The 23,938-nt window shown below is 54.8% G+C and overlaps 7 protein-coding genes and 1 non-coding gene across 8 annotated transcripts; 5 read left to right on the forward strand and 3 right to left on the reverse strand.

The window, feature by feature from the left end:
* BO97DRAFT_400697 (cytochrome P450) lies at positions 1 to 1,821 on the reverse strand. The gene is made up of 3 exons (XM_025694305.1): positions 1,567 to 1,821; positions 314 to 1,510; positions 1 to 265 (listed from the first exon to the last, which is right to left on the reverse strand). Exons 1-3 carry the CDS (start codon positions 1,771 to 1,773, stop codon positions 128 to 130), a joined length of 1,542 nt encoding a protein of 513 aa, XP_025546311.1. The 5' UTR covers positions 1,774 to 1,821; the 3' UTR covers positions 1 to 127.
* Positions 1,822 to 2,224: 403 nt separating this feature from the next.
* Positions 2,225 to 3,473, forward strand: BO97DRAFT_409223 (alpha/beta fold hydrolase). The gene has a single exon (XM_025696015.1). It carries the CDS (start codon positions 2,416 to 2,418, stop codon positions 3,364 to 3,366), a length of 951 nt encoding a protein of 316 aa, XP_025546312.1. The 5' UTR covers positions 2,225 to 2,415; the 3' UTR covers positions 3,367 to 3,473.
* A 3,273-nt stretch (positions 3,474 to 6,746) lies between these two features.
* Positions 6,747 to 9,048, forward strand: BO97DRAFT_464684 (thioester reductase domain-containing protein; the record flags this gene model as incomplete). Its single annotated transcript, XM_025699514.1, has 2 exons — positions 6,747 to 7,055; positions 7,107 to 9,048. The coding sequence occupies 2 exons, from the start codon at positions 6,747 to 6,749 to the stop codon at positions 8,985 to 8,987; spliced, it is 2,190 nt and encodes a 729-aa protein (XP_025546313.1). The 3' UTR covers positions 8,988 to 9,048.
* Positions 9,049 to 12,749: 3,701 nt separating this feature from the next.
* BO97DRAFT_473872 (uncharacterized protein) lies at positions 12,750 to 14,367 on the forward strand (the record flags this gene model as incomplete). The annotated part of the gene is made up of 2 exons (XM_025700277.1): positions 12,750 to 12,771; positions 13,097 to 14,367. 2 exons carry the CDS (start codon positions 12,750 to 12,752, stop codon positions 14,365 to 14,367), a joined length of 1,293 nt encoding a protein of 430 aa, XP_025546314.1.
* Positions 14,368 to 14,655: 288 nt separating this feature from the next.
* Positions 14,656 to 19,266, reverse strand: BO97DRAFT_447095 (ABC transporter ATP-binding protein). Its single transcript, XM_025698730.1, has 10 exons — positions 19,045 to 19,266; positions 18,915 to 18,992; positions 18,745 to 18,860; positions 18,637 to 18,691; positions 17,981 to 18,582; positions 17,333 to 17,930; positions 16,722 to 17,286; positions 16,497 to 16,669; positions 14,951 to 16,447; positions 14,656 to 14,900 (listed from the first exon to the last, which is right to left on the reverse strand). The coding sequence occupies exons 1-10, from the start codon at positions 19,210 to 19,212 to the stop codon at positions 14,874 to 14,876; spliced, it is 3,879 nt and encodes a 1,292-aa protein (XP_025546315.1). The 5' UTR covers positions 19,213 to 19,266; the 3' UTR covers positions 14,656 to 14,873.
* A 782-nt stretch (positions 19,267 to 20,048) lies between these two features.
* Positions 20,049 to 22,125, forward strand: BO97DRAFT_266542 (transcription factor domain-containing protein). The gene is made up of 5 exons (XM_025690948.1): positions 20,049 to 20,487; positions 20,539 to 20,822; positions 20,870 to 21,355; positions 21,402 to 21,619; positions 21,666 to 22,125. The coding sequence occupies exons 1-5, from the start codon at positions 20,262 to 20,264 to the stop codon at positions 21,880 to 21,882; spliced, it is 1,431 nt and encodes a 476-aa protein (XP_025546316.1). The 5' UTR covers positions 20,049 to 20,261; the 3' UTR covers positions 21,883 to 22,125.
* Positions 21,946 to 22,764, reverse strand: BO97DRAFT_429619 (uncharacterized protein; the record flags this gene model as incomplete). Its single annotated transcript, XM_025697372.1, has 2 exons — positions 21,946 to 22,171; positions 22,373 to 22,764. The coding sequence occupies 2 exons, from the start codon at positions 22,762 to 22,764 to the stop codon at positions 21,946 to 21,948; spliced, it is 618 nt and encodes a 205-aa protein (XP_025546317.1).
* A 417-nt stretch (positions 22,765 to 23,181) lies between these two features.
* On the forward strand, positions 23,182 to 23,271 carry BO97DRAFT_t280. The gene has a single exon. It is a non-coding gene; the product is annotated as a tRNA-Asp (tRNA).
* Positions 23,272 to 23,938: the final 667 nt, after the last annotated feature.

Consider the following 23,938-nt stretch of genomic DNA (forward strand, 5'->3'; position numbering starts at 1 on the left):
GTGCTTATCTGGGGTATATTGATATCAGACTGAGCTAATAGTGAACCAAGAAGAAATCTTGATTTTTTACAACAGCATACAGACCGTTTCACCCCATGTCAAGGGACAGAGTCCACCAGTTCCGCCATCAAAACACATTGCCCGCCTTAGCTGCTTCTTGCTGAATGAGACGCTCGTGCTCGGGGCTGCGCACAGTCACCTTAACCGGGAAAGGTTGCTTGTCAAGGCAGAAGTGGTTGAGTTTGCGTGTATCGACGCTCCCATCCTGATCTATGTCAGTCACTATTCTCGCAAGCAAAGGGCATGATCTTACCGAGCTCAAGTCGAAGCAATATATGATTCTCGCCATGGCAATATACAAGGCTTGTTGCGCCACCCTATATCCGACACATATGCGACGCCCACCACCGAATGCCCACAAACCATGGGTGATATTTCTCTCATTCCCGTCGAGCCACCGCGACGGGTCGAAGCAATCAGGTTCCTCGCATTGCTGGCTCAGCGCAATCTCGTTAATGACAAAGCAGGTCCCCTTTGGGAAACGATAGCCCTCATATGCGAGATCCTCGGTAAGCTGATGCTGCGGGGTGACGGGCGTGGTGGGTCGCCAGCGGAGGACTTCCTTCACTATTGCAGCGAGGTAGGGCAGCTGGTCAAAGTCGGCCATGCCAGGCAGACGCAGAGCACCGTTTTCGCCCACGCAGATAGCGTCCATCTCTTTACGAGCCCGGGCCATTGTCTCCGGATGGCTGATCATGGCCATGATGAAAGTGTTAAGCGTCATCCGAGTATTGTCGCTGCCAGCTGCAATGACTGAGTTGGCGAGGTACATGGCTTCCTCTTCCGTACCCTTATACCTCATCTCCGGGTGGAGGAGAGTATCTCGAACAAACCCGGGTTTGGCGGTGCCTTCTTGCACTGCAGTCCGGATAGGATCCCACCAGGCCTTGAAGACTCGGTGGTGAAAGTCCCCCATCTTCACCCAAAAGTGCCGCCACCACTGCAATGGAGTGGGTACTAAGCGGCTCAATATGGGGAAGTAGTCGACGAAGCTGCAGAGCAGGCTCAAGGTAAACTCCATCGTGACCTGCTGGTAGTCATCCAGTTCGGACTGGGTCTTATCAAGGTTCTCGCCCATGACGAGTCGGTACAGCACCGCGATGGAATAGCGATAGTGATGCGCATACCACCGCGTCGGCTCACGAACATATGCGGAAAGCATCTGCAGCGACTCGATCTCTTGCCAGTTGCCATAAATGCGCAATACAGATCCGCTGAGCAGATGGTGCATCACCCGTCGCCCCTCCGTCCACGATGCTGTAGGACGGAGGACAGTCCGTAAGCCATGACTCACCAAGTCGCTGGCGATGGGCATCTCCGGGCGCTCGTTAGTGATCTTTCCATGTTTGTTGATGAGGTCGGTGACCACCTGGGGTTCGTTGAGCACCACCCAGGTCTGGGAACCCATGCGTAACGTGGTCATGGCTCCATATTTACGGAGAGATGCGAGCTATGTCAATTGTGGTCAGCATGAGCTTGGGGGAATCGCAGCGAATTGCGGCGTACAAAGGGGGCCCATAATCCCGCATCGCGAGCCTTTGTGAATTGAAACATATTGCCGAACACCGGCAGTCCCGGCGGCCCAGGGGGCAACTTGCGGCCGGTCCCCACGAGTTTCCATAGAAGAGTTCCTGGTAAGAGAAATTTGTACAAGAGCCAAAGAGCCCCAAAGAAGGCTCCGATAAGGCAAATGTGTTCGACGCTTGAAGACATAATTACCTTTGGCGATTGTGCAATGTTCTCGATGAGTGTCAATCTTGTCAGTGTTCCTAGCAGTTGGACGAAAGAACGCCTTTGTATTACCTCAGTCGGAGCATTTCCCCCGTTCGCTACTAGTGGCCTGTTCTTCCAGCAAATTCTCTCCAGCCCCTGTTCTCTTTCCTATCTAAGCGAGCTAGCCATAATTGACGTGAATACATAATCCAGAATTTGGGGGGCTGCAGCTCTCCTCCATGATCCTGCGCAAGTCAGCCCTAATCCCAGTTGGGTTTGGTCTGGCGCCTGGGCGTTTTGCAAAATTACTGCCTCATGTACCGGTACATTTCAGTTAAAATAAAGCAGACAAAGAAAGTAAATTAAAAAAAAGCCACTAAGACTAGTATTGCAACACATATCAACTAGTTCTGCTACTGAATGGTCAGCATCAGCCCGTAAGCACCCCTCATTTCTCACCTCCCAGCCTCGTAGATACAACAGCTATAAAAACCCCTCGATCGGCGACCAGCAAACGTCGGGGCCTCGCCTTGAATTCAGATCCTTCGAATGGGCTTATTTTCTTGTTGTTCCTCGCGCGGTCGTGCTCCTTCGGATCGCCCTAATCAATCCTCTGGCGCGAACGCAGCAGCTTCTCCCACGATGGCTGATGTGGAGTTTCTAGCTCTCACCACCAAGCCTTCGGCGCGGTTGGCTTACACCTTCCAAGCCCCTGAGGCAACCACCAAGCCTGTACTGGTAGTCTTCCTGAACGGTCTGGGACTTCCTCAAGCCTTCTGGCAGCCAGTCATTGCTCAATTGAAGACACTCCGCCAAGGTGGCAGTCTCCCCGCCTTTTTGACCTACGATCGCTTCGGTCAGGGCCAGACTACCGATCGTGATCCCCAGGATGCAGGAGCCGAGGATCCCACTCATGGCCACGACTGTCTAGCCTCTGTGCAGGATCTGCGCCAATTGCTCGTCCAGATTACCACTGAGAAACTGGGTGTCTCCGACGTGGACTCCGTGTCGCTGATCCTGGTCGGCAACTCGATCGGCTGTGCGCTTGCCCGTCTCTACGCGCAGGAATACCCCTGTACCGTTGCTGCTCTATTGCTGCTCGACAGTGTGCTGGCCAACTCCGACTTCGTCTCCGTCTTCCCCGACCCCGACGCTCCCGACTTCGATCCTGCCAGCATCCAGCCGATCCCCGTTGAAGCTATCCGTGCGGTGCGGGCCGGTGCCCGTCGCATCTTCCACCCCGATGTCGGCAGCAAAGAAGGTCTCAGCCGGCGCAACCTGCGCGAGTTGCTCCCTGCCAGCGACGGGCCCCAGCTCAAGGGACCGGATGGCCACGGCCCGTACGTCACGGTGGTGGGCCACGACTTCGATACCTTCGCTGAGGAGTCGGCCAAGATGGGCCCGCCCAAGGGAGTGACGAATCGCTTTGTCAACCCCTACTGGCAGCGGTACAACGAGGGATTGGCCAAGATCACAGAGCCCGATTACAGCAAAGGGCCCATCATCGCGCCTAACGCGGGCCACTTTGTGCAGAAGGACAACCCGGAGTTTGTGGTGCAGGAGCTGAATGAGTTGTTGGAGAAGGTTCTGTAGGATGATGATGATTGACTATGAGATATTTTCTTTAAAATTCTATTTGTTTAATTGAGACACTGTAAACGTGGCTTCGTAATTCGTGACCATGTGCATGGAAATATGATACTATCGTTCTGCTAAAGACAACTTGTTCGCAGAGTTAACATTAACTTTCTGGTGTAAAGAGCAAGGTTTTTTTTCCGCGAGAAGTACGCGGAGATCGCGAGCTGTGTTTTGGCGGTACCTGGTGGGGGTAGCCTACCGATAAGAGAAGCAATGTGCTCACATAACCTCACGACACATCGGATGATCAGGCTGTCTCTCTATCTTGGCTGGGGACAAGGCTCGCCACAAGAAACCTACTGTTTGGCTTAGTGCATATTCGTGCCGCTCAACGTTCTAGCGCTTATCTGGCGGTCTAGTCCGCGTTGTTGCTCAGTCATCGTGTCATCTCTGTCGATGCCATGGACTAATGTCCTTGATATCGTAGGGCATGGGACCATGTGCGAGGAGCGGGTTGCTGCGTGATACCAGAATGATTATCATAACGGGCGTGGGGTCGGGATTTGCGACCGTTGCAGAAGGCTGATTGCTTACCTGGTGGAGAGCGAGAGAAAGAGAATCAGACCAAGTGGAGACAAACATGACTCGTATTGGTGTCAATACACTTATGTGAATTTTTCATTTCCTTTCGGCCCCAATCCTACCGTTCCACTGCCTCGCCAGGGGCATGGAGGGGCTCGTGCCCTGATGATACCAAGCTTGTTGCTCCTCTCCCTTGTTGCCATCGAGCCCTACTTATCATCTATAATATAGTCTGAAGAATGTTCAATTAGTCGCCCCCACCTTGTCTGCAGCGAAGAACACGAGCGAGCTGGCCCGCACCACTGGGCTGGTATGCAACCACATGGTATTCCTGCAAGAGGGGCGGGATGAAATGGTTGTGGTTGCATTGTAAGGCAGAATACTGTCGGTGATGAGGAGTCTGTATCTACATCACCTCGCTCAAAAGCCCGTCCTTCGGGTCTATGCCTGTAGAAGTTCCACTCACCTCAGTTACATCTCATCTCGCTTGCTTAACTCATTCCGTTGGCCCACCCTCATTATCATGTCTTCAGCAGCAGCAGCAGCGGCCGCGGCCGCCGCATCAGCAGCGCACCGTCCGCCAGATGTGAGTATCGGCTACAGACTGGAGGTCGGTACGACCGTCACCTTCATCTGCGCCTTCATCGTCGTCAGCCTACGCGGCGTGGCACGCAGTGTATACGCCAAACTGAGCTGGGACGACTATTTGATGCTCTTTGCCTTGGTAAGAAACCACATTTCTTATAACTCGAGCAGGAACTGGCGGTGCTAATACTTTGTGTGGCTGAAGGTGCAAGCACTCATTGCTACGATCTTCGACTTTATAGCCGTGAACAACGGTCTTGGGCGGCATCTCATCTATATCCAGAAAAATGATGCCGTGCAGGCCATGTACTACGACCTACTGTCGCAGGTCTTCTGCATCAACGCGCTCAGCTTTGCCAAGATCTCGATCTGTCTCTCCTACCTGCGCATCTTGAAAGGCACCCGCCACAGTGTGCTGCGAATGACCTGCTACTTGACTGCCTTCCTGGTGTTCGCGGTCAACACCGTGGTGATTGTCTCGTTGTATGCGCAGTGCGATCCGCCGCGAAAATCATGGAACCCGTTTCTGCCGGGCAAGTGCTGGAAGTTCCGCACCGAGATTGCATTGGTGCTGCTGCAAGGAGGTGATTTTATCTATTCTATAAGTCAGCGCCAGTATCAGACCTCGGGACTAATGGATTTCAACAGCCTGGTCCGCCGTAACCGACTACTTCCTCTCCCTCCTCCCATTCTTCCTCTTCAAAGACCTCCAAGTCAGCCGAAACAACAAGATCATCCTATGCGGTCTGATGGGTCTTGGTGTGATGTAAGCCACCCACCATGCAGTCTTTGCATTGCCTTTCATATACTAACAGCAGAATAATTAGCACCGGAATCTTCGCCACGATCCGCACCATCGAGTCCGGTCTCGGCCTCAAGGACGGTACCAGCGACGCTTCCTATACCACCGTGATGGGCTTGATGTGGGCGGGGATGGAGCGGAACATCGCCATGATGATCGCCAGTGTACCGGCGCTCCGGCCGCTGACGACGCCCTTGGCCAAGCTGACCTCGCAGACCATGTCCTACCTCGGTGTCCGCTCGTCCAAGTCTGCGCAGAACTACGAAATGAATGCGTCTGGCTCGTTCCAGAACAAGTCCGTTGGCCATAATTCAGCGCAAGCAAAACAATACCCGGCCATGGCTGTGGCTAAGGATGTGCCGTCGACGAGCATGGAGCGGATTTTGCCCGAACGAGCACCGCGCGAAATGGTATGAAGGGGGGAGTATAATGGAGATTGGGAGTTATACTGTGTATATAGTTCATCATGTTACGTGTGGTGTATTGCTGGGTCCTGGTCTTGAGTTGTAGTGTGTATTATAGCAGTATAATGAAAATGATATGTTTGTTCACGTTCTTTTATTCTTTGTTGAACTCTGTTCTACATTATTGACGCACATGCTATTCTGTGCAGGGACAGACAGCCATGACGTTCAGAATTGGTGCAAATGAAATATCCTCCGATAGTCAAGGTTATCATCTGCAGCTACTGCCTACTGTCAACCTCTCTGCTATCAGCAAGCCTCGTAAGCCCGCCAGCAGTGCAGATTGCAGCTGACGGTGCATTAGTCCTTGATACTTTGAAACCTGCATTGCAGCTCTTCGGGACGCCCGGGATATCCCAGCTCGGTTAGCCAGTTTAGCTAGTTTAACTCCCCCGCCGCCAATACATGATCGTTGCAGGAGACTAGATTCCTCTATATGATACCATATCGCGGCCGGACATTACTATCAGCGCCAAGTCCATCGTCAGGCCCGTCGCCTGGGGTCGGAGGAGCATTGCCACTTTGGTGACTTCTTCCTTCCCGCCCCCACACTGTGGCTTCAATCAGCCCAGACCTCGACCATCATCATTCTCGTATTTTTCTAATCGCTCTGAGCTAAAAGTCGGAAAGTTACACTGACGCTGCATGCATTATTAGACGCATCCATTGGCGGCCGCATTCCGCCCCCACCGCGTGGCTTTAGGGGTATATTGGAAGCGGATAATGGGTCGACGATTGCTATCGCTATCAGACCCCAGGGCGGAATCTCGTGTCCGTACCAGGTATCAGTATTGTTAATACCATTACATGCTCAAGATCTGTATAATGAATGCCTTGATGTAATGTGGTCCCATCCTGGCCATAAGCAGGCGCAGTCGCAAGAGAGTATTGGGGCGAAGTATATATAGAAAGTGAAGCGAGCGTCCAAGTCCTATACCCATTCATCATTCCTTACTGTGAAAATGGTGTTCGAGAATCCCAAAATTGAAGTTCCTCCCAACTGTGGCCGACGGCTGATGCCCGCCGTGCTGGACGAGGTGGCCGAAAATGATCCTCAGCGCGTGTTCGTCTCGGTGCCCAAGAGCGCCAATTTGGCTGATGGGTTTCAAGATATCACCTACGGCACCTTTGCGAGGGTCGTGAACAAGTGCGCGTGGTGGATCCGCGAGCAATTGGGTGAAGACTCGATACCGAAGACGATGCTCTACATGGGACCGCTGGATGTGCGGTATCTCATCATCATCTTAGCAGCAGCCAAAGCAGGGCACATGGTAAGCCTGCCCTACCCAGACTTCATTAACACCGCTCGCTAATCCACGTAGGCATTCTTCAGCTCCCACCGCAACAGCCTGGAGGCTCATCTGTCTCTCCTCGACAATTGCGGGTGCGACACAGTCCTCATTCCCAGTCGCTCGCCCGCGATCCTCAACCCCATCCTCGCCGCTCGGCCGATGGACCGGATCTCCACCCCAGATGTTGATTTCTTCTTCCAAGAGCTCGATCAGGTCGAGCCCATGCCCTTTACCCTCACATGGGAGGAAGGCAAGACCAAGCCGTTCTGCGTGCTGCACACCTCCGGGTCGACGGGCATCCCCAAGCCGGTGTTCGTGACATACGGTACCTTTGCCAGCAACGACGCGCACCAGCTCATTCCCTCGCTTGGGGGCAAACCCACGCTGATCAACTACCTCGCGGGCCAACGGCTCTTCCTCGCTCTCCCCGTCTTCCATGCCGCGTGCCTCACCTTCACGCTCGTCTTCAACATCTTCGGCGGCGTAACCTGCGTACTCCCGCCGCCGGGCCCCATGACGGCCGACATGGTCAACGAAGTCTTCCTGCACGGCAACCTAGACGGCGCCGTGATGGCGCCTTCCCTGATCGTGGACTGCTACAACCACAACACCTACTGCGTGAACATGGTGCAGCGACTGAGATTCCTAGCCTACGTCGGAGGCGCGCTCCCGGAGGAAGTCGGCAACGTGCTGACGACGCGCATCAAGCTGATGACGATGATGGGGTCGTGCGAGACGGCGCTGCACCCGCTGGAGCTCAATGCTGACCCAGCGGACTGGCAGTACCTGACGATCAGCCCGTTCCTGGGCCACACGTTCCGGCCGGACCGCGACGGGCTGTACGATCTGGTGTTTGTGCGCGACCCGCGCTTCGAGACCTTCCAGGGTGTTTTTCGCACCTTCCCGGGCAAGACCGAGTTTGCCATGGGCGATCTCTTCGAGCAGCATCCCTCTCACCCGGAGTCGTGGGTCTTCCGCGCCCGCACTGACGATATCATCGCCTTCACCACCGCCGAGAAGCTCAACCCCATCACCATGGAGAGCGTCATCGCCACCAACCCCAAGGTCAAGGCAGCTGTCATCGGCGGTCAGGGCCAATTCCAGGCATCCGTGCTCATCGAGCCGTATGTCTACCCCAAGACCAAGGAGGATGAGGAGCAGTTCATCCGCGATATCTGGCCCAGTATCCTCCAGGCCAACCGCGACTGTCCGGCTCATGGCCGCATCATGCGCGGGTTTGTCATGTTGACGAAGCCGGAGAAGCCGATGCCGATCGCTGGGAAGGGCACCGTGCAGCGCCATCAGGTGCTGAAGTTGTATGCGGAGGAATTCAAGGAGCTATATGAGCGGATGAGACCGCACGTGAAGAAGGAGGTGGTGGAGAAGAAGTTGAAAGCGCAGGAACCCCATCTGCAGATGAATGAGAGTGAGGCTGGAGATGAGCTGGACTGTAGGGTCCAGGAGGCGCTTGATCGCGTGCTACCGGGTGCGGTGGAGCGGGCTGTGCAAGAGGTATTGGCCAAGTTGCTGGCTGGGCTTTCGGGGCAGCAGCAGCAGCAAATTGCCTCTCCTGTGGAGAGTGTACCAGAGTCCACACCAGTCGCAGTGAATGGATACGCGGCGCCGCAACCAAACAGAGAAGCAGAGTCAGCTCCAGCCGGTCCGCCTGATCTCAAGAAGCTCGTCTACGACCAACTCGGCGAAAATCTGGATGTGCAGCATGTCCAGGACGATTCAGATCTCTTCCAGTTTGGACTGGACTCGCTGCAGGTCATTGAGTTGACCAATGCCTTGAATGCGTACATCATCAAGTGGCGCCCAGGGAAGGAATTACTGGAGCCAAAGGTGGTGTACGATAACCCATCGGTGGAGAGGATCCTGGGTCTTGTGGAGAGTGACGCCAAGGCATGAGTGACAGTGGGAGTCATACACTATGTTCCATATAGTTTGTTATAATACTATTTCTTGTACCTTAAACGTACCAGAATGTAGCTGTTATTCATTCCTCTATGAGAGACTTTTTCATTGACCTCTGCTCCTTTTCCCCCAGAGTCTTCGAATGCGCCTGGGATGATGAACTCAAGTGAGCACTGTCTTTGCTCGCTGCAGCACAACATAGTCTATGAAAACTCTCAACAATCTGAGGAAGAAACACCTATCATCTGTGGAGAATGAATGGTCTTTGACAAATGTGGAAGACTGTTCTATTCTTCCGTAATACACAATCAAAATCCGACAGCCCATTTATTTACACCAAACGACCCTCGTAATCAACAATGGCTCACACCACCCCTGAATGCTCACGACACAGCCCTACCCCCTCAAGCAATACTCCCCGGCCAGCCCCCCAACCACACAAGCCCCCATCCACCACAACAATCTTGCAAACCACAGCTTACAATTCTTCGGCTCCTCCAATCTAACAGTGACCACCATGCTACCCAGCACCAACGCCGTGCCGCCAACCGCACCGACCCAATACACGAGTCCAAAGCCCAACATCCAGCCCGTACCCGCCAACAAACCCACCTCAACGCCCGCCAACCCACCCAACACGGCCTTCGTCCTCCCGCGACACAAAACCGCCATACTCAAAATCCCAGCCTTCAAGTCATCCTCCAGATCCTGGTGCGCATACACCGTATCATAGATCATGGTATGCACCACATACGAGACATAAAGGCACGCCAGCCCGAACTGCGTGTGACCGTCGACGGCCGAGAAACTCACGCCCAGGGACCCGTAGCCGATTGCCTGCGCCAAGGCAAGCGATACCCCCAGCACGAGCTGCGGGAAATGTGTGACCCGCTTGCAGAACGGGTAGATGGCCATGGTCCCGGCCAGCAGCGCGGCGGGCACGTAGCTTGTGGCTGGGCAGGGGAGGAGCGTCAGTGTGTAGATCCAGGCTAGGGCTAGTGCGGCGGCAAAGAGGTGCGCGCGCTGCGGACTGACGGCCCCGCGCGCCACGGGGCGGGTCTTGCACCGTGCTACTAGGCGGTCGTAGGGCGCGTCTAGTGCGTCGTTGTAGGCGCAGGCAGAGCCGCGGAGGAGGACGTTGCCCAGTGTGTGGGTGAGTGTGAGGGTGAGCAGGGTGAGCGGGGAGGTGGGCGCCGGGCTTAGCGTGGGTGAGGCGGCGGCGAGAAAGACGCCGATTAGGGTTGGGACCAGTGAGGCGTAGACGCCTGCTGGGGAGTGCAGGCGCATGAGCTCGGCGTAGGGGACCAAGGAGGGTGGGAGGGAGGAAAGCAGCAGGCTGCCTGGTTTGGCCGGAGATGGTGCAACGGGACCATTGAAGTTGAAGGTGGTCTTCTCGTCCCTTGAGGACTGCTGCAGACTAGTGGTCATTGTAGAAGCCATCAGGAGAGAATGGGAATGGATTGGTGGATGGTGTTGTGTTTGGCCAGGAGAATGGCGAGTGCGTCGACGGTTTATATCCTGCATGGATCGCTGGCAAGGTTTGGCAGGACCAAGCCGAGTTCAGGCTGGCGAAACTAGGTTTCGGAGGGTGCCACGAGGCTCATTTTCATTAGAGGCTCTATTTTCCGTCCTGCGATGCATAATGACTAGTTGCTAATTATCGACTGTATCGAGGACGTCATCCGATGTTTGTGACAAATACGCGACGCAGCGGAGAAGTCCGCCGCATTCGGAGGATGAGAGGGCGATTGGGGGCTGCGATGAGGGCACGGGCTGTTAGCATTGCCAGTCAGCGCATATAACTTGCCTCTGCCGTGCGGCCTTTCTCTTGGCCACAATGCTCCCTCCCTCTGCTATCCTCATCATTATGACTGTGACGAAGCCCGATGCGCTGCTCTCCACTCGGGGTGGCCTGAACCTCACTCAGGTCCTCGCCCGCATTCCGCCACAATTGCTCAATCCGGTCGTGCGCCGCGATGAGATTGATTTGTCGATGGCTGAAAATCGGGTCATCCGGGAGGAAATCCTTCAACTTGCGCGATCTGCCATTGAGACAAGCCTGCGCTCTCAGGTAACTCATCCTTGAGCCCTGGTACGCCCCCGTGCTGACCCGTGGTAGCACTTGGATTGGCCCAAAGGATTTTTCGGGGATGCAGAGCTGCTGGAGATTCTCTCCACGGTCTTTCAAACCCACTTTGGCCCCTATGTCCCAGTGCAGCCGGATCATGTTGCGGTAACGGCCGGGGCTGCGGCCGGCCTAGACGCGCTTCTCTACAATATCTGCAACCCGGGTGACGGCGTGCTCGTCCCATGTCCTTACTGGAGTACGTAGCTGGATCCCCCCAACCAACCCCCGACTAATCATCCCAGATGGTTACGATGCCCTTTTCACTCTACATTCCGAGGTACGCCCGGTTGGAGTCGTCGTTCCTTCGCTGGACGACTCGTTCGGCCCGGCATTCCTGGCGGCGCTGGACGGATCCTACCGGAACGCTCCTTGCCCGATCAAGGCGCTGGTGCTCGCAAACCCACACAATCCTTTAGGGCGACCCTATCCACGGGCCATCCTGGAACAATGCATGTCGTTCTGCCAGGAACGCAATCTTCACCTTATCTCGGACGAGGTATTCGGGCTCAGTAGCTTCGCCAGCCCTGATTTCCAGGATCCCCAACCGTTCGTCTCCTGCCTGAGTATTGATGCTGAACGGGTCGGATGCGATCTTGAGCGTGTGCACGTTGTCTGGAGCATGAGCAAGGATTTGGCCGCCAGCGGCGTGCGACTGGTGAGCTTTTACCTTGCGTAGCTCCCACGAAGGGGATCAAACTGACTTTCGTTTAGGGCTGCGTGGTGACTCGCAACCGCCCCCTGCGCAACGTGGTCGGACTCGTGGCCTCGGTGCATGTCTCTGGATTCTCGACCGTCTTTGCCAAGGAGGTTTTGGCCTCCCCGCAGCTTCCGGTGCTGTTATCGCTCAGCGCAACCCGGCTGGCGGACACCTATACTACACTCACCACCGCATTCCAGGCTAGCGGCATTAAGTATTATCCCTGTCACTCGACGGTGTTTGTGCTCGCCCGATTGGCGCCGTGGGCCACCAGCTGGGACGAGGAGATGCTGGCCTTCCGCGCATACATGCAAGCGGGGGTGTCGGTAGTGCCAGGCAGGGCGTACCACCTCGCTGACGAACAGAAAGGTTGGATGCGGGTGACGTTTGCCGTGAATGCTGAAGAGTTGAAAGAGGGTATCAGTCGGATTGAGAGGGTCTATCAGACGTTAGTGGCATAAGGCTGTGGGGGCCTTGAGGGGTTGTTGCAGGAGACCGTTGAGCACCTTACTTAACTGACTATAGCACAGGAGGTTCTTCCATGCCTGCAGATACTGCAGAAAGCGCCTAGAAGGACATAGTGTCAATGTAACTGTCTTGCAACACGAGTTGAGTGGCGTTTAGGGCCATATGCAGGCTGGGGCAGTTGAGACCAGTTTAGACAAGCCTCCTCTCTATACTCCAAATTGAAAATTACATTCTGCCGTGTTACCGTACTGGTTAGAATACCCACGGGATCTGACAGCATTCCAACCAGTCTGGGTCAACGCTATGGGCATCTTGTCTCCACCGGTCAGATTTTAGCTCCTGACGCATGAAGTCGGCTTAGTCCGATAACGCTCTCAATGCTCCATCTTCGCTACTCCGCTTATCTTCATGGACATCGTCTATATTGATTCTTACTGCGTCGCGGCACGTGTCGACCACCACCATGGGGGCCACGATGTGGCCTGGTGTGTGCAGGGTCTGAGCCATGTTTCAACAGCATGGTTTCATGGGGGCCGTGATATGCGCCCGCAGCCTTGCATGATGAGGAGAGAGGGTGTTTATCTTCAGGCCGGAAAACCCCCGTTGCATAGAGGGATTAACCCAGGATTGCACAGAATAGGATGGGTCTTACTGCAAAAGAAAATTCCACGGTGACAGACCCTGAGAAGGCCTGGGGATGCCCGTCACTTGCCTCCAGTGCCACTGATATCCCTGCTCAGATCTACGCGCATTCTCTGAGTCCAAAATCATCGGCGGAGTCTGCTGGTCACGACGCGACATCAACGAGAGAGTCCGACTTCTGGACTATCTATCGCCAACTGTTCTCACTGGTCTTTCTCTCGAACTTGGCCATCTTTATCTTCGTTCTAATTCACGATCGCAGCATTGTCCGCGTGGCCGATGCGGCAGCTGCAAACTTCCTGGCGTGTGGGCTCGCCCGCCAGCCCTTGATAGTGAACAGCTTCTTCATCACACTGTGCTCGATCCCCAAGTCATTACCCTTGTGGCTGCGACGCATCGCTGCCAACATCTACCACTATGGCGGGGTGCACAGCGGATGCGGAATTGCCTCTCTTCTCTGGTACGTCGGGCTGGTGGCATTAATGACCCGCAACTTCTGCCTCGCAGCAACACACTCCGTGGCCTCGATCATCTCTCTCATTCTTTGCTACCTCATCCTTGTCCTCCTCCTCACCATCATCGGCGTCGCCTACCCAGCCTTCCGGGTGCGCTACCACAACGCCTTCGAGCTGACCCACCGATACCTCACCTGGGCAGTGGTAGCCCTCTTCCTGACTCTGCTCATCGTCTTCGCGAGAGCCAGGTCCCCTCAAACCCAAGGCGACTTCCTCCTGCATCTCCCAGCCTTCTGGTGTGTGTGCATCTCCGCCCTGGCCATCATCCAGCCCTGGACGCGCCTCCGCGCAATCCCCATCCGCGCCGAATCGCTCTCCTCGCACGCCCTCCGCCTGCACCTCCCAGGCACCACGCACTTCGGCAAAGTGATCACACTATCGCGCCACCCCTTGCGAGATTGGCACAGCTTCGCCACCTTCCCAGACCCGCCGTCTTCCTCAACCTCCCCTTCTCCCTCCTTCTCCGTCGTCGTCTCCCGCGCAGGCGACTGGACCGCCGACCTCCTCGCGCACCCACCCATCAAACTCTACACCCGCGGCACCAAGACCTACGGCTTCACGCGGGTGATGCGCCTCTTCCACCGCATCATCCTAGTAGCCACAGGCAGCGGGATCGGCCCGTGCCTCGCCTTCCTGGAGGACGCGCGACGGCCGGCCATCCGCCTGATATGGCAGACGCGGGCGCCGCTGAAGACGTACGGGGCGGAGGTGTTGGCACTGGTGCATCGGCTGGATCCGAGTCCTGTCATCGTTGATACGGATAAGTGTGGGCGGGTTGATATGGTTCCCCTTGTCCACGATTTGGAGCGCGAGGTGCGCTCTGAGATGGTCTGCGTGATCAGTAATCAGCGGGAGACGGAGAGGGTGGTTTGGTGCTTGTGCCGGGAGGGTATCGCTGCTGTGGGGCCTTTGTTTGATTCTTAGATTCTGTGTCAGCTCGAGGGTGTGTGGGCTTGGGCGTTGGGGCTTTGTGATTCGCTTGATCTTGGGAGTGTGTGGTGGTGCTTGGTGGCTGGCTTGGGTTATGTATACATGTTGTGGTGCTTGGTATTTTGGTTGTTGCGGTGGTTTGCTTTGTGCTGTATATATGCAATGTGGTGTTCAACTTAGGTTTGGGTTAAAGGAGATAAGGTGTTTCTTCTCGTCTTGTGATTATTTGGTCGCTCGATCGCAGTCACGTTGACTAGGTAAATATCACTATGAAAATGTCATTGGGAAACTATTAGAGGAGATTCACACTATCTGTGTTCAGGCATCCTCCACGGCAAATTAACAAGATTCTGACAGAACTGAGTGAGAGAATCGCCAACCGATGCAGCTGGCAGCAAAATAACAGTCTTGCCTGGGTATCTAAACTACTAATTATACACGTATATGTCCATTAAGTACCACCTCTGTATGCCATCGTCCCTAGTCCGCTAACCGGATCACTACTTATCCAACGCATTTTCCTGGCACTGCTCACTAGTTAGCTCAGTTCACTCTCCGAGATTGGGGCACAACTTACCATTTGATAATACATCCCCTTATTCCGCAACAGCTCCTGGTGCGTCCCCTGCTCCACAATCCGCGACCCACACCCGGACTGGTTCTCGCCAAAGACGAAGATGACATCAGCCTTCTGAATCGTCGCCAGGCGATGCGCGACCGCCACGATCGTCATGCACCGCTTGGCCGCCAGCTTCTCCATGGCAGCCTGCACCACCTTCTCCGATTGCGAGTCCAGACTCGACGTCGCCTCGTCGAGGAGCAGCAGCGTCGGCTTGCGGAGGAGCGCCCGCGCGATACACATCCGCTGACGCTGGCCGCCGCTCAGCGCGGCTTGGGCCTTGATGCCCAGCTCCGTGGAGTAGCCCTGCGGGAGGGAGGTGATGAAGTCGTGGATCTCGGCGTCGCGGCACGCTTGGATGATGTCTTCCTCGGACACGTCCGCGGTCTTGAGACCGAGGGTGATGTTCTCGCGGATCGTGCCTTCGAAGAGGCGCGGTTCCTGCGCGACGAGGGAGATCGTCTGGCGGTAGGCGGATCGGTCGATGGCGGAGATGTCCTGTCCGTTGAGGAGCACCATGCCCTGCGAGGGGTTATAGAAACGCTCCAGGAGCGAGATAACGGTGGTTTTGCCGCAGCCCGAGGGGCCGACGAATGCGACGAACTGGCCGCTGGCGATGTTAAGGTTCAGGCCGGTGAAGAGCGCGTTGTCCTGGGAGGGATAGCGGAAGGCGACGTTGCGGAAGTCGATGCTCGCCGCATTCTGGGTGTCGAGGTCGGTGATGTTTTGCTTCTCGGTGTGAATGCGACTCGCCTTGGAGGGCCGGAAGTTCAACATCCGGTTGGCGGAGGCGGTGGCCTGCGCGATGTTGGATCCGAAGCTGAAGAATTGGCCCGCTTGCTGGCCGCCCTGGATGATGGCCATGTAGATGACGAAGAACGAGGTGGGTTCGTATTCTCGCGAGGCGAGGAGCTGACCGCCATACCAGAATGTGAGAGCCATGGCGCACAGCTCGACGCTGTCAGAGAACGCGAAGATGAGAGTCGCGTACCAGGCCTTGCGGAAGGCCTTGCTTTGTTGTTCGAGTAGCATAGCCGAGTAGCGGTTCATGATCGCGTCCTCCATGGTCAATGCCGACACGGTGCGGAAGGCATCGATGGCTTCGGCGGCGAATTGGGAGCTGCCCGAGTAGACGGCCGCATTCATCGCTTCGAACTGCATCTCGTATCGAATGCGCATGAAGGCCGCCAGGAAGGTGCATGGCAGCGCGGCGAGTACCGCCACGAGACTGAGTTTCCAGCCGAACGTGAAGGCAATGATGATACACCCGATCATGCTGAAGACGGAAATACAGGGAAATGCACCATTGATGCCGAGGAGGTCCTGTACCTGCTTTGGATCGGTAGCGAGGCGAGAGACTAACGAACCGGAGGCGTTCTCGTTGCGATCGTGGAACGGAATCGGCTTCTCGATGATGTTCCGGAAGTATTGGGTTCTGCAGTACGAGGAGATTTCCTAGTGCACATTAGGATCTCTTCGACCATTGGGTGTCTGTTCGACTTACCACAGAGAACCTGTTGGCAGAATAGCCCACCGTTGCATAACAAGCCGCGTTTCCCAAAGCAAGCACGAAGAACATCAGGCCCCAGAAGTTCGCAGCGTGCACGAGCTTGTCACCAGAATACTGGAATACCTGGATGATTCTTGCAAAAAGCCAGCTCTGAATGGGATAAGCGCCTATGAGACCAGGTTAGTATTCGAGTCCAGTCACACATGATCTAATGCTCACCTCCTGCACCTGCGGCGCCAATCAAGGCTGGAAGATAAAAGCGCCAATGTTGCCGGTTCTCGTACACAAACAAGCCAATGCTACCAAAGAAGCCTCTCTTCTTCGACTTCTCCATTTCCTCTTCTTGCTCCAGTTTCTGCATGCTGAACCTGGCTGATTTGGCATCGTCGTCCGTTTGATCAGTCTCTTCTTCGCTGTCGTCCTCGTCGATACCCGCCAGTTCAAGGGTCTGTGCATGGACAAGACCGCTGTAGACTCCATCTTCCATCTTTAGAAGCTGCTCGTGTGTGCCCTGCTCGACATTAATGCCCCCTTTCATGACAATGATGTGATCAGCTTTGCGAATCGTCGTCAGCCGGTGAGCGATGACAATTGTGGTGCGATTCTCCGCCAGGCGATCCAGGGCCGCCTGGACGATCTTCTCGCCACGCACATCGATCGCACTGGTCGCCTCGTCCAGAATGAGAATAGTAGGCTGCTTCACAATACTCCGTGCGATTGCAAGACGTTGCCGTTGGCCTCCGCTCAGTTTGGTGCCGTTCTCGCCGACCATAGTAGCAAAGCCCTGCTCAAGTTAGACAACGCACTATCGAGCGCATCCGATGACATACCTCTGGAAGGCGCTCAATGAACTCGTCCGCAAAAGCCTCCTTGCAAGCCTGCTCCACCAAACCCTTCTTGACTTCCTCAGACTCATTTTCCCACTGCGTGCCAATCAAACCGTAAGCGATGTTGTTGAAGATGGTATCATTGAAGAGCACCGGCTCTTGTTGCACCAGACCGATCTGCGTGCGCCACCACTTCAAATCCAAGCTCTGGATGTTATGCTCGCCCACCAAAATGGCTCCTTGGTCAGGGTGCTCCGCCTTGGCATTCAGTTCATACCAGCGCTCGATCAACCCGACGATCGTACTTTTCCCTGAGCCCGAGGGACCCACCAGGGCGGTGGTCTTGTGTTTCTCGAAGCGGGCGTTCAAGCCCTTCAGCACCTGAGCGTCTGGTCGCGATGGGTAGGTGAAGTGCACATCCTGAAACACGATGTCCACCTCCGCCGATGCCTCGGGGCTGCGGAGCCCGCTCGCGTCGACCTTGTCACCGTCAATCATTTCGAAGAACGCGGCTGCAGCACTGGCGGCCTTAGAGACGATCATCAGCGGAGAAGCGATGCTTCCCAGAACGCTGACGGCGACCATGATCGAGAAGAACACGCTGAAAAGCGTCAGCAGCATACGATGATAAGACGAGGAACGGGACCTTACGTGATAACCGTGTTGATGTTGGCGATATGACCCTCCCGGTAAAGCTTCAGTCCGAACCAAAAGGCTAGCGAGTAGCTGGCGTACATGGCGAAGAAGACGAGGCCAAGCTGTGCTCCGATGACAAAGGACAGGTTTCTTCCGCGCAACCGGGCGATCTCGATCCACTTCGCGTATCGCTCTGCCAGGGTGCCCTCCGCTCCGAGGGAGACGACTGTCCGGATGGAGCCGATGACCTCTGCGGCGATGGACGAGTGTTTCTCGTCGGCCTTATCGACCTTCTGCTGGATCTTGGTGATCAAGGGGAGGGTGAAGCAGCACACGATGAGAATAAAGAGCAGCGCGGCGCTGGTGACGAGGGTCAAGGCCCACGAATACCGGAAGGCGATGATATAGGCAGCGACTAACAAAGCGAGCGATTGGAAGAGAATAGCCAGTTTGTCGGAGATGCTCTGCTGGATCGAGTTGGACAGGGTGGTGATCGTGTTAGTGACGGAGCCGACGGACACTTGGTCTAGTTTACTGATCGGTTGGGCGAAGAGCGATTGCATGTATTTCAGTCGGAGGGTTCCTGAAACTCGCAGGCCGATGACGCGGAAGCAATACTAAAGCACCTTTGTCAATGAATGGGATGGTCGGGGTGGGCGCGGTTGACGCACCATTGAGAAATACGTGAGCGCGAATTTGGCGATGAAGAGATAGACGATATACAAGCTGTTTTCCCATTAGCATCCACGTTGATGCTTGACTCTATTCCAGGCACGAACCTTAGTCGGCTGATGGCGGACTTGAACTCGGCTTCGGTGGTGGATGAGCCTTCGGTGAAGTATCCATTGAACTCTCCTACCATGCTGCCAAAGACGATGTTCATGAGCGGTAGGGGCTGTATTCAAGCATTAGATGTGTGCATTATCGATTATCACTGATGAAAACATACCACACCCGATCCGATGGAGGAAACGAGCGCTACCGTGAGAATCGCGCGATCCGATGTGCTTGCGTAAGACAGTAACCTCTGGACAACTTCCGTCAGCCTCCCTCCGACCGGTGGAAAATCTCGAACATACAAAGTAGCTGCCTAACGAGGCCTCTTGGACGGGAGGGTCATCGTGCTGGTCTGATTTCTTGGTGGTGCTGGATGCATCTGTCTGATCGGTGACAGTGACGACCTTTTCGGCATCGACAGTAGCAGTGGGTTCGCCCTGAGGGGGAGGGCTTTCAGTCGATGAACCCATGGCGATTGACCTGGAGGAATATCACGCGGGTGAAAGGTGCAGCATCGCTGATGGGGATGGACATCCTTTTATGGGATCCAGCCCAACTTGATACTTATTTATACTTTAGCCAGGGGAAGAATCAGGCATAATCCAAAGTCTAGGCCAATGGAGGCGTAAGGATGACCGTGCAGTGGGACAAACAGGATCGAGCGCCCCGTATTGCTTCGGATAATCCCTTGAGTAGTGGAGTCATTGCAGTGCAGGGTAACAAATCAATAGTGGCGAGAGTTGACAAGGGGGGAGAAGAGTGAATCATTGAGTAATTGAATGTCGATCTTCCGTTCTTTCTATTCTTTCTTTCTTGCTTTCTTGCTTGCTTGCTTGCTTGCTTTCCTTCTGCCCGGACTTTCGGGGTTTCGCTGATTCCCGGTAGGCGGTCAACCTTTTTCTTACTCTCTCTTTCAGTCTTCGGACAATCGGACTCTTGCAACTTCCCGTCTTCCATTGATCCATTCATCCCATTCAACCACCACCCACCATCATGACACAACCCCTCTCCGTGAGCATTGCCAGGTTTTCTTGCTCTCTTTCGCTGCGTGGCGATTTGCTGACTTCAGCCTAGTGCACTCGTTGTCAGGCCAAAAAGGTCAGGCCCCGTGATCTTCCGGTGCATGAAATCCCCGAAATGACGAAATGCTCCGTTCTAGATTCGATGCAACCGCGCCGATCCACGATGTGACAAATGCTCTGCTGCCAGTGCTCAGTGCACTTATCTCCCCAGAAAACAGCGCACCCTCAAACGAAGGTAGTCTCTGCGGTTTCTCATTGGGATTCCACCAAAATTTAGCTGACGCGACCGTGGGATTCTCAGAGCCGTCCACGACAAAGACATCCTACGGCAAATTCTCCGGCGTCTAGATCGCTTGGAAGACCACTGTCGACTCGGCCAAACTGTCGCCGACAATGGCGAAAGCGATCGTTCTATCTCCGTGGAATCCGATGATGCCTCCCCTACTTCTTCCACCACGGACTCTTCACCCAGTGCGCAATCGCCTGCCGGTCAGGAAATGGTCCAAAGCCTGCTGGGTCGCGTTCACGACGATCGCATCAGGTCGCTGCTTCGCTCCCACGTCTTCTGCGCCATCGACAAGATTGGCTCGCGCTTCTTCGAGAATGAGCGCTGCCTCAGAGCGATGGATGCTGCCATAGCGGGCATTGAACAACTCGACAATACCCCGGCCGAGATCAACTCACCCGCCATCCCCAAGGAGGCCGCAAAGAAATGGATCAATCGTGAGTCAGTTGCAAATGTTATGATACGGTCGCCTGCTTACTCGGTCTCAGAATATTTCGGCAACTACCAATTCGAAGGCTTTCGGATTCCGCTAGAAAAAGACTTCATCCTGGCTATTCCCGATCTACTGGAGAGCCCCCACGTTCAGCTTGATGCCACCTCCCAAATCATATACTACAACGTCCTCTTCCAGGCGTTCATGCTAGACACTGAGGAGGTGGAGGGAAGGGGGCAAGTGGTCCAATACCTGTGCGGTCGATGCTTCAACCTGGTGGAGGACTGGCTCGGCCAGATCCAATATACGACGGCAGATTTATTTGCCGCATTCATGATGGTTTGCATGTTCCCTTCTGCTCTACTCCACGGCACTGACACTAGTAGATGTCCATGACGTTGGAGAGCTGCGAGAGCGATCTGTCATGGAGGATTTTCAAAACGGCCTGTGTCGTTGCCCGAGCGCTCGGCTACTTCTCCGTAGACGAGGATCACCATAGCCTCGAACAGAAGGATTCGCTGGCAGAAGGAGTATCCCAACATGAAGAGGAAATAGAGCGGAATCGAAAGCGATTCGAATTCTGGCATATTCTACGGACGGAAAGTCACTTTCGGCTATCATTTGGAAAACCAGCGATTATTTCGGGGGGCTCGTGGGCAGTCAATTTCCCAGACCCGACCATCACCGGCGTAGACCACGCCTCGACTCGCTTCATCCAGATTCACTTCTTGGCCTCGATGCGTCTCACCATTGTGACAATGCGATACCTGGACATCATGGCCACGAACCCGGACCCCAATACGCAGGAATACAACGAGACGATCGATGGGCTGATCGCCGAGGTGCAAAAGATCATGTCCGATTGGAATCCGGTAAGTGGCTTTGCGAGGTGTGGTTACACTTGTCTGACCCGAGTAGGAGGAGCTGCTGAACTCGACCACCAACCGCATCGACACCTGGTTCTGCGTCGACATCCTGTTCAGCAGCTACAAGATGCTCATCGTATTCTACCAGTCGAAGCCGTCTCACCGCGACAGTCATCGTCTGCCGTATCATACCGTGGACATTGCCCGGAAGAGTTTGCAGATGTCACGGTCGCTCATGGAATCGACTCCCCGCCCGCATTGGGGAATCAGGTATGCTCAATTGTGTATCGCTTCAATCATCCACTAATTGTGGTAGTCTCATCCTCCTCCACCAGTCGATCCCGCTATTTGTTCTCTGCTACGATATTCTCGGATGCTATGACCGCGAAGACGTCAAGGCCGATGTCGCCTTGTTGGAGTGGTTCCACGACTATGTCGAAACGGCATCCAAGGACCGGACGGAGCTGAAAGCCATAAGTTTGGTGGTGCGAGAGATGACGCGGGCCTGTCAGCAAGTATCAACTGGCCATTAGCTTTGACCATTCACATACACAAGCAGGCAGCACACAATCATGCGTCTTAACCCAGACAAAGTTTCACGCCTCTCTGTCCTGGATCACCCTCAGCACATCATTCAGATCGCCCTCTACACTCGTGGCCAGCCCCATTTTCTCTAATTCCGCAGGCACCAAAGCGGTATCTCCCAACTCAACCCGAATCACCTTGATCTTTCCCTCGCCTTCCTCAACAAGCTCCTCATTCTCCCACCCCAACACCCCAGGCGTCGACATCTCCACGCCCAACTCCATAATCACCACCTTTCTAGCTGGATCCCCGATTACCTCCTCTTTAAACCTTCTCCACCGCCTCTCCCCCTCTTTGAACGGGCCCTCATTAGACCAGCTGCCCGCCCGCACACAAATACTCATCCTCCCGCCGCAAAATTGACAAGCCGGAATCTTGCTCTCGTCCATCATCCACTGCGTTAGCGGATCCAAACACTCCACCGCATCACCCACCTACCGAGCAGCCTCAATCACCGCATCAGACCGACAATTCGCCAAGCACTGCAAATACCGATACGCGCCCTGCGGCGTCGACAGCCGGCTCTCCTCCAGCCCATGCGCCAGGAATAGCCCGTCCGCATTAGACGTCCGCACGTGAACGTCTCCCGGTCTGAATCGAATCCAGCAGGGCCGCGTAGACCGGAGAGCGGGGCCAGGTGACTGGGGACAGGGCGGCGGCGTCGACCAGGGCACGGTGCGAACGCTCCCAAAGTAGGATATCTTCGGTTTCGCGCAGCAGATCGGTGTCAAACGTCTGGCGGGGATGCCGCACACACAGTAATTGCTTTGGAAGCCGGGTCTGGGCCCAGGTCTACATAGTATGGACATGATCTCCCATTGCAGCTCCATGTTGGTGGTGATGACTGCATGAATGAGAAGATTGGAAGTAATGCGAGTCGCGGAGCAGACCTTGCAAGACACCGGGAAGTGATTCTGCTGCCATAGTAAGTCCCGCTAGCGGTCCAGTCTAGAATATCCCTACACCTCAGCGCATCTCTTGCGCGGTATTGATATCTATAGACGCATTCCTGCTACAGGACTGTATACTTGGGTGGATAAGGGGGCATGTTCAGCATGTTTGTGCTGTTTGAATCACGAAAACCAGCCAATGGAGAGTGTTATTGATAAGATCCTTACAGGAATTTGTTTTGGCTTGTTTGCAACGCGGTGCAATCCCGCGGCTGATCAATTGCGGCATCAATTGCAATCTAGCAGCTATTATTGCTGCCAAGATGATGTCAAAAATAGCATTATCGAAACATCCCTTCCTCGATGGTCTAACGGTCATGATTTCCGCTTGTCAATCCTGAAAAGGAACAAGCGCGGGAGACCTGGGTTCGACTCCCAGTCGGGGAGATTCTTTTTGCTTTTGTTTCCCGCAACTTTGATCCCTTCAAGTATCTTGTTGGAGCACCTGCAGCTCTCTTTATGCATGATTATGTTCCGCTCAGATAAAAGAATCGGCTAACTTGAATTCTAGCACGCTATCTATGCATATCGGTCTGAAGTATCACCTTCACCCGCTGGTGGCTGACTGCATCAATCGCGGAGGTATTCCTCCCGCTGATATATATCATCACCCACCCTCGCCACCGCTGTCCCAGCCTTTCCACGTTCACAATAATCTTAGCATACCTACCACAAACTCCCAAGCCGCAGATCCAGAGAAATGACAACAACGAACACACGCCAAGCATACCGACAATCTCTCACACCACCTCTACCACCCTAACCTCAACCCCGCCAATACGCACAATTCCAACCCCCACTCTTCCGCCTCCCTCGTGAACTCCGAACCCTCATCTTCGAATACGCAATAGGAGGCCACACGCTCTGGCTAACGAACTGCCACGACTGGTGCGACGGGAAATGCCGCGATCCGCCACTATACCGATACCGCATGCTCTTGACGACAGAGCCAGATAGAAAGGGCAGAGGAGGAAAAGAGGTGTATTAGATGGAGAATCTGCACGGGGGGCTCATATATGTTGATCGAAATGGAAGCGAGATACTTGAAGAGGAT

The sequence above is a fragment of the Aspergillus homomorphus genome (assembly GCF_003184865.1).
Source record: "Aspergillus homomorphus CBS 101889 unplaced genomic scaffold BO97scaffold_73, whole genome shotgun sequence".
NCBI lineage: Eukaryota > Fungi > Ascomycota > Eurotiomycetes > Eurotiales > Aspergillaceae > Aspergillus > Aspergillus homomorphus.

Excerpts from the sequence above, each read along its gene's own strand:
- BO97DRAFT_266542 (XM_025690948.1), top strand. The coding sequence starts at position 20,262 with ATGGTCCAAAGCCTGCTGGGTCGCGTTCACGACGATCGCATCAGGTCG. Across the intron at positions 20,488-20,538 it reads CGCAAAGAAATGGATCAATC|AATATTTCGGCAACTACCAA; the intron begins GTGAGTCAGTTG and ends ACTCGGTCTCAG. Across the intron at positions 21,356-21,401 it reads TCATGTCCGATTGGAATCCG|GAGGAGCTGCTGAACTCGAC; the intron begins GTAAGTGGCTTT and ends TGACCCGAGTAG.
- BO97DRAFT_447095 (XM_025698730.1), bottom strand. The coding sequence starts at position 19,212 with ATGGGTTCATCGACTGAAAGCCCTCCCCCTCAGGGCGAACCCACTGCT. Across the intron at positions 18,583-18,636 it reads CGCTCACGTATTTCTCAATG|TATTGCTTCCGCGTCATCGG; the intron begins GTGCGTCAACCG and ends AAGGTGCTTTAG. Across the intron at positions 17,931-17,980 it reads AACATCAACACGGTTATCAC|CGTGTTCTTCTCGATCATGG; the intron begins GTAAGGTCCCGT and ends GACGCTTTTCAG.
- BO97DRAFT_400697 (XM_025694305.1), bottom strand. The coding sequence starts at position 1,773 with ATGTCTTCAAGCGTCGAACACATTTGCCTTATCGGAGCCTTCTTTGGG. Across the intron at positions 1,511-1,566 it reads CGGGATTATGGGCCCCCTTT|CTCGCATCTCTCCGTAAATA; the intron begins GTACGCCGCAAT and ends CAATTGACATAG. Across the intron at positions 266-313 it reads ATTGCTTCGACTTGAGCTCG|GATGGGAGCGTCGATACACG; the intron begins GTAAGATCATGC and ends GACATAGATCAG.
- BO97DRAFT_409223 (XM_025696015.1), top strand. The coding sequence starts at position 2,416 with ATGGCTGATGTGGAGTTTCTAGCTCTCACCACCAAGCCTTCGGCGCGG.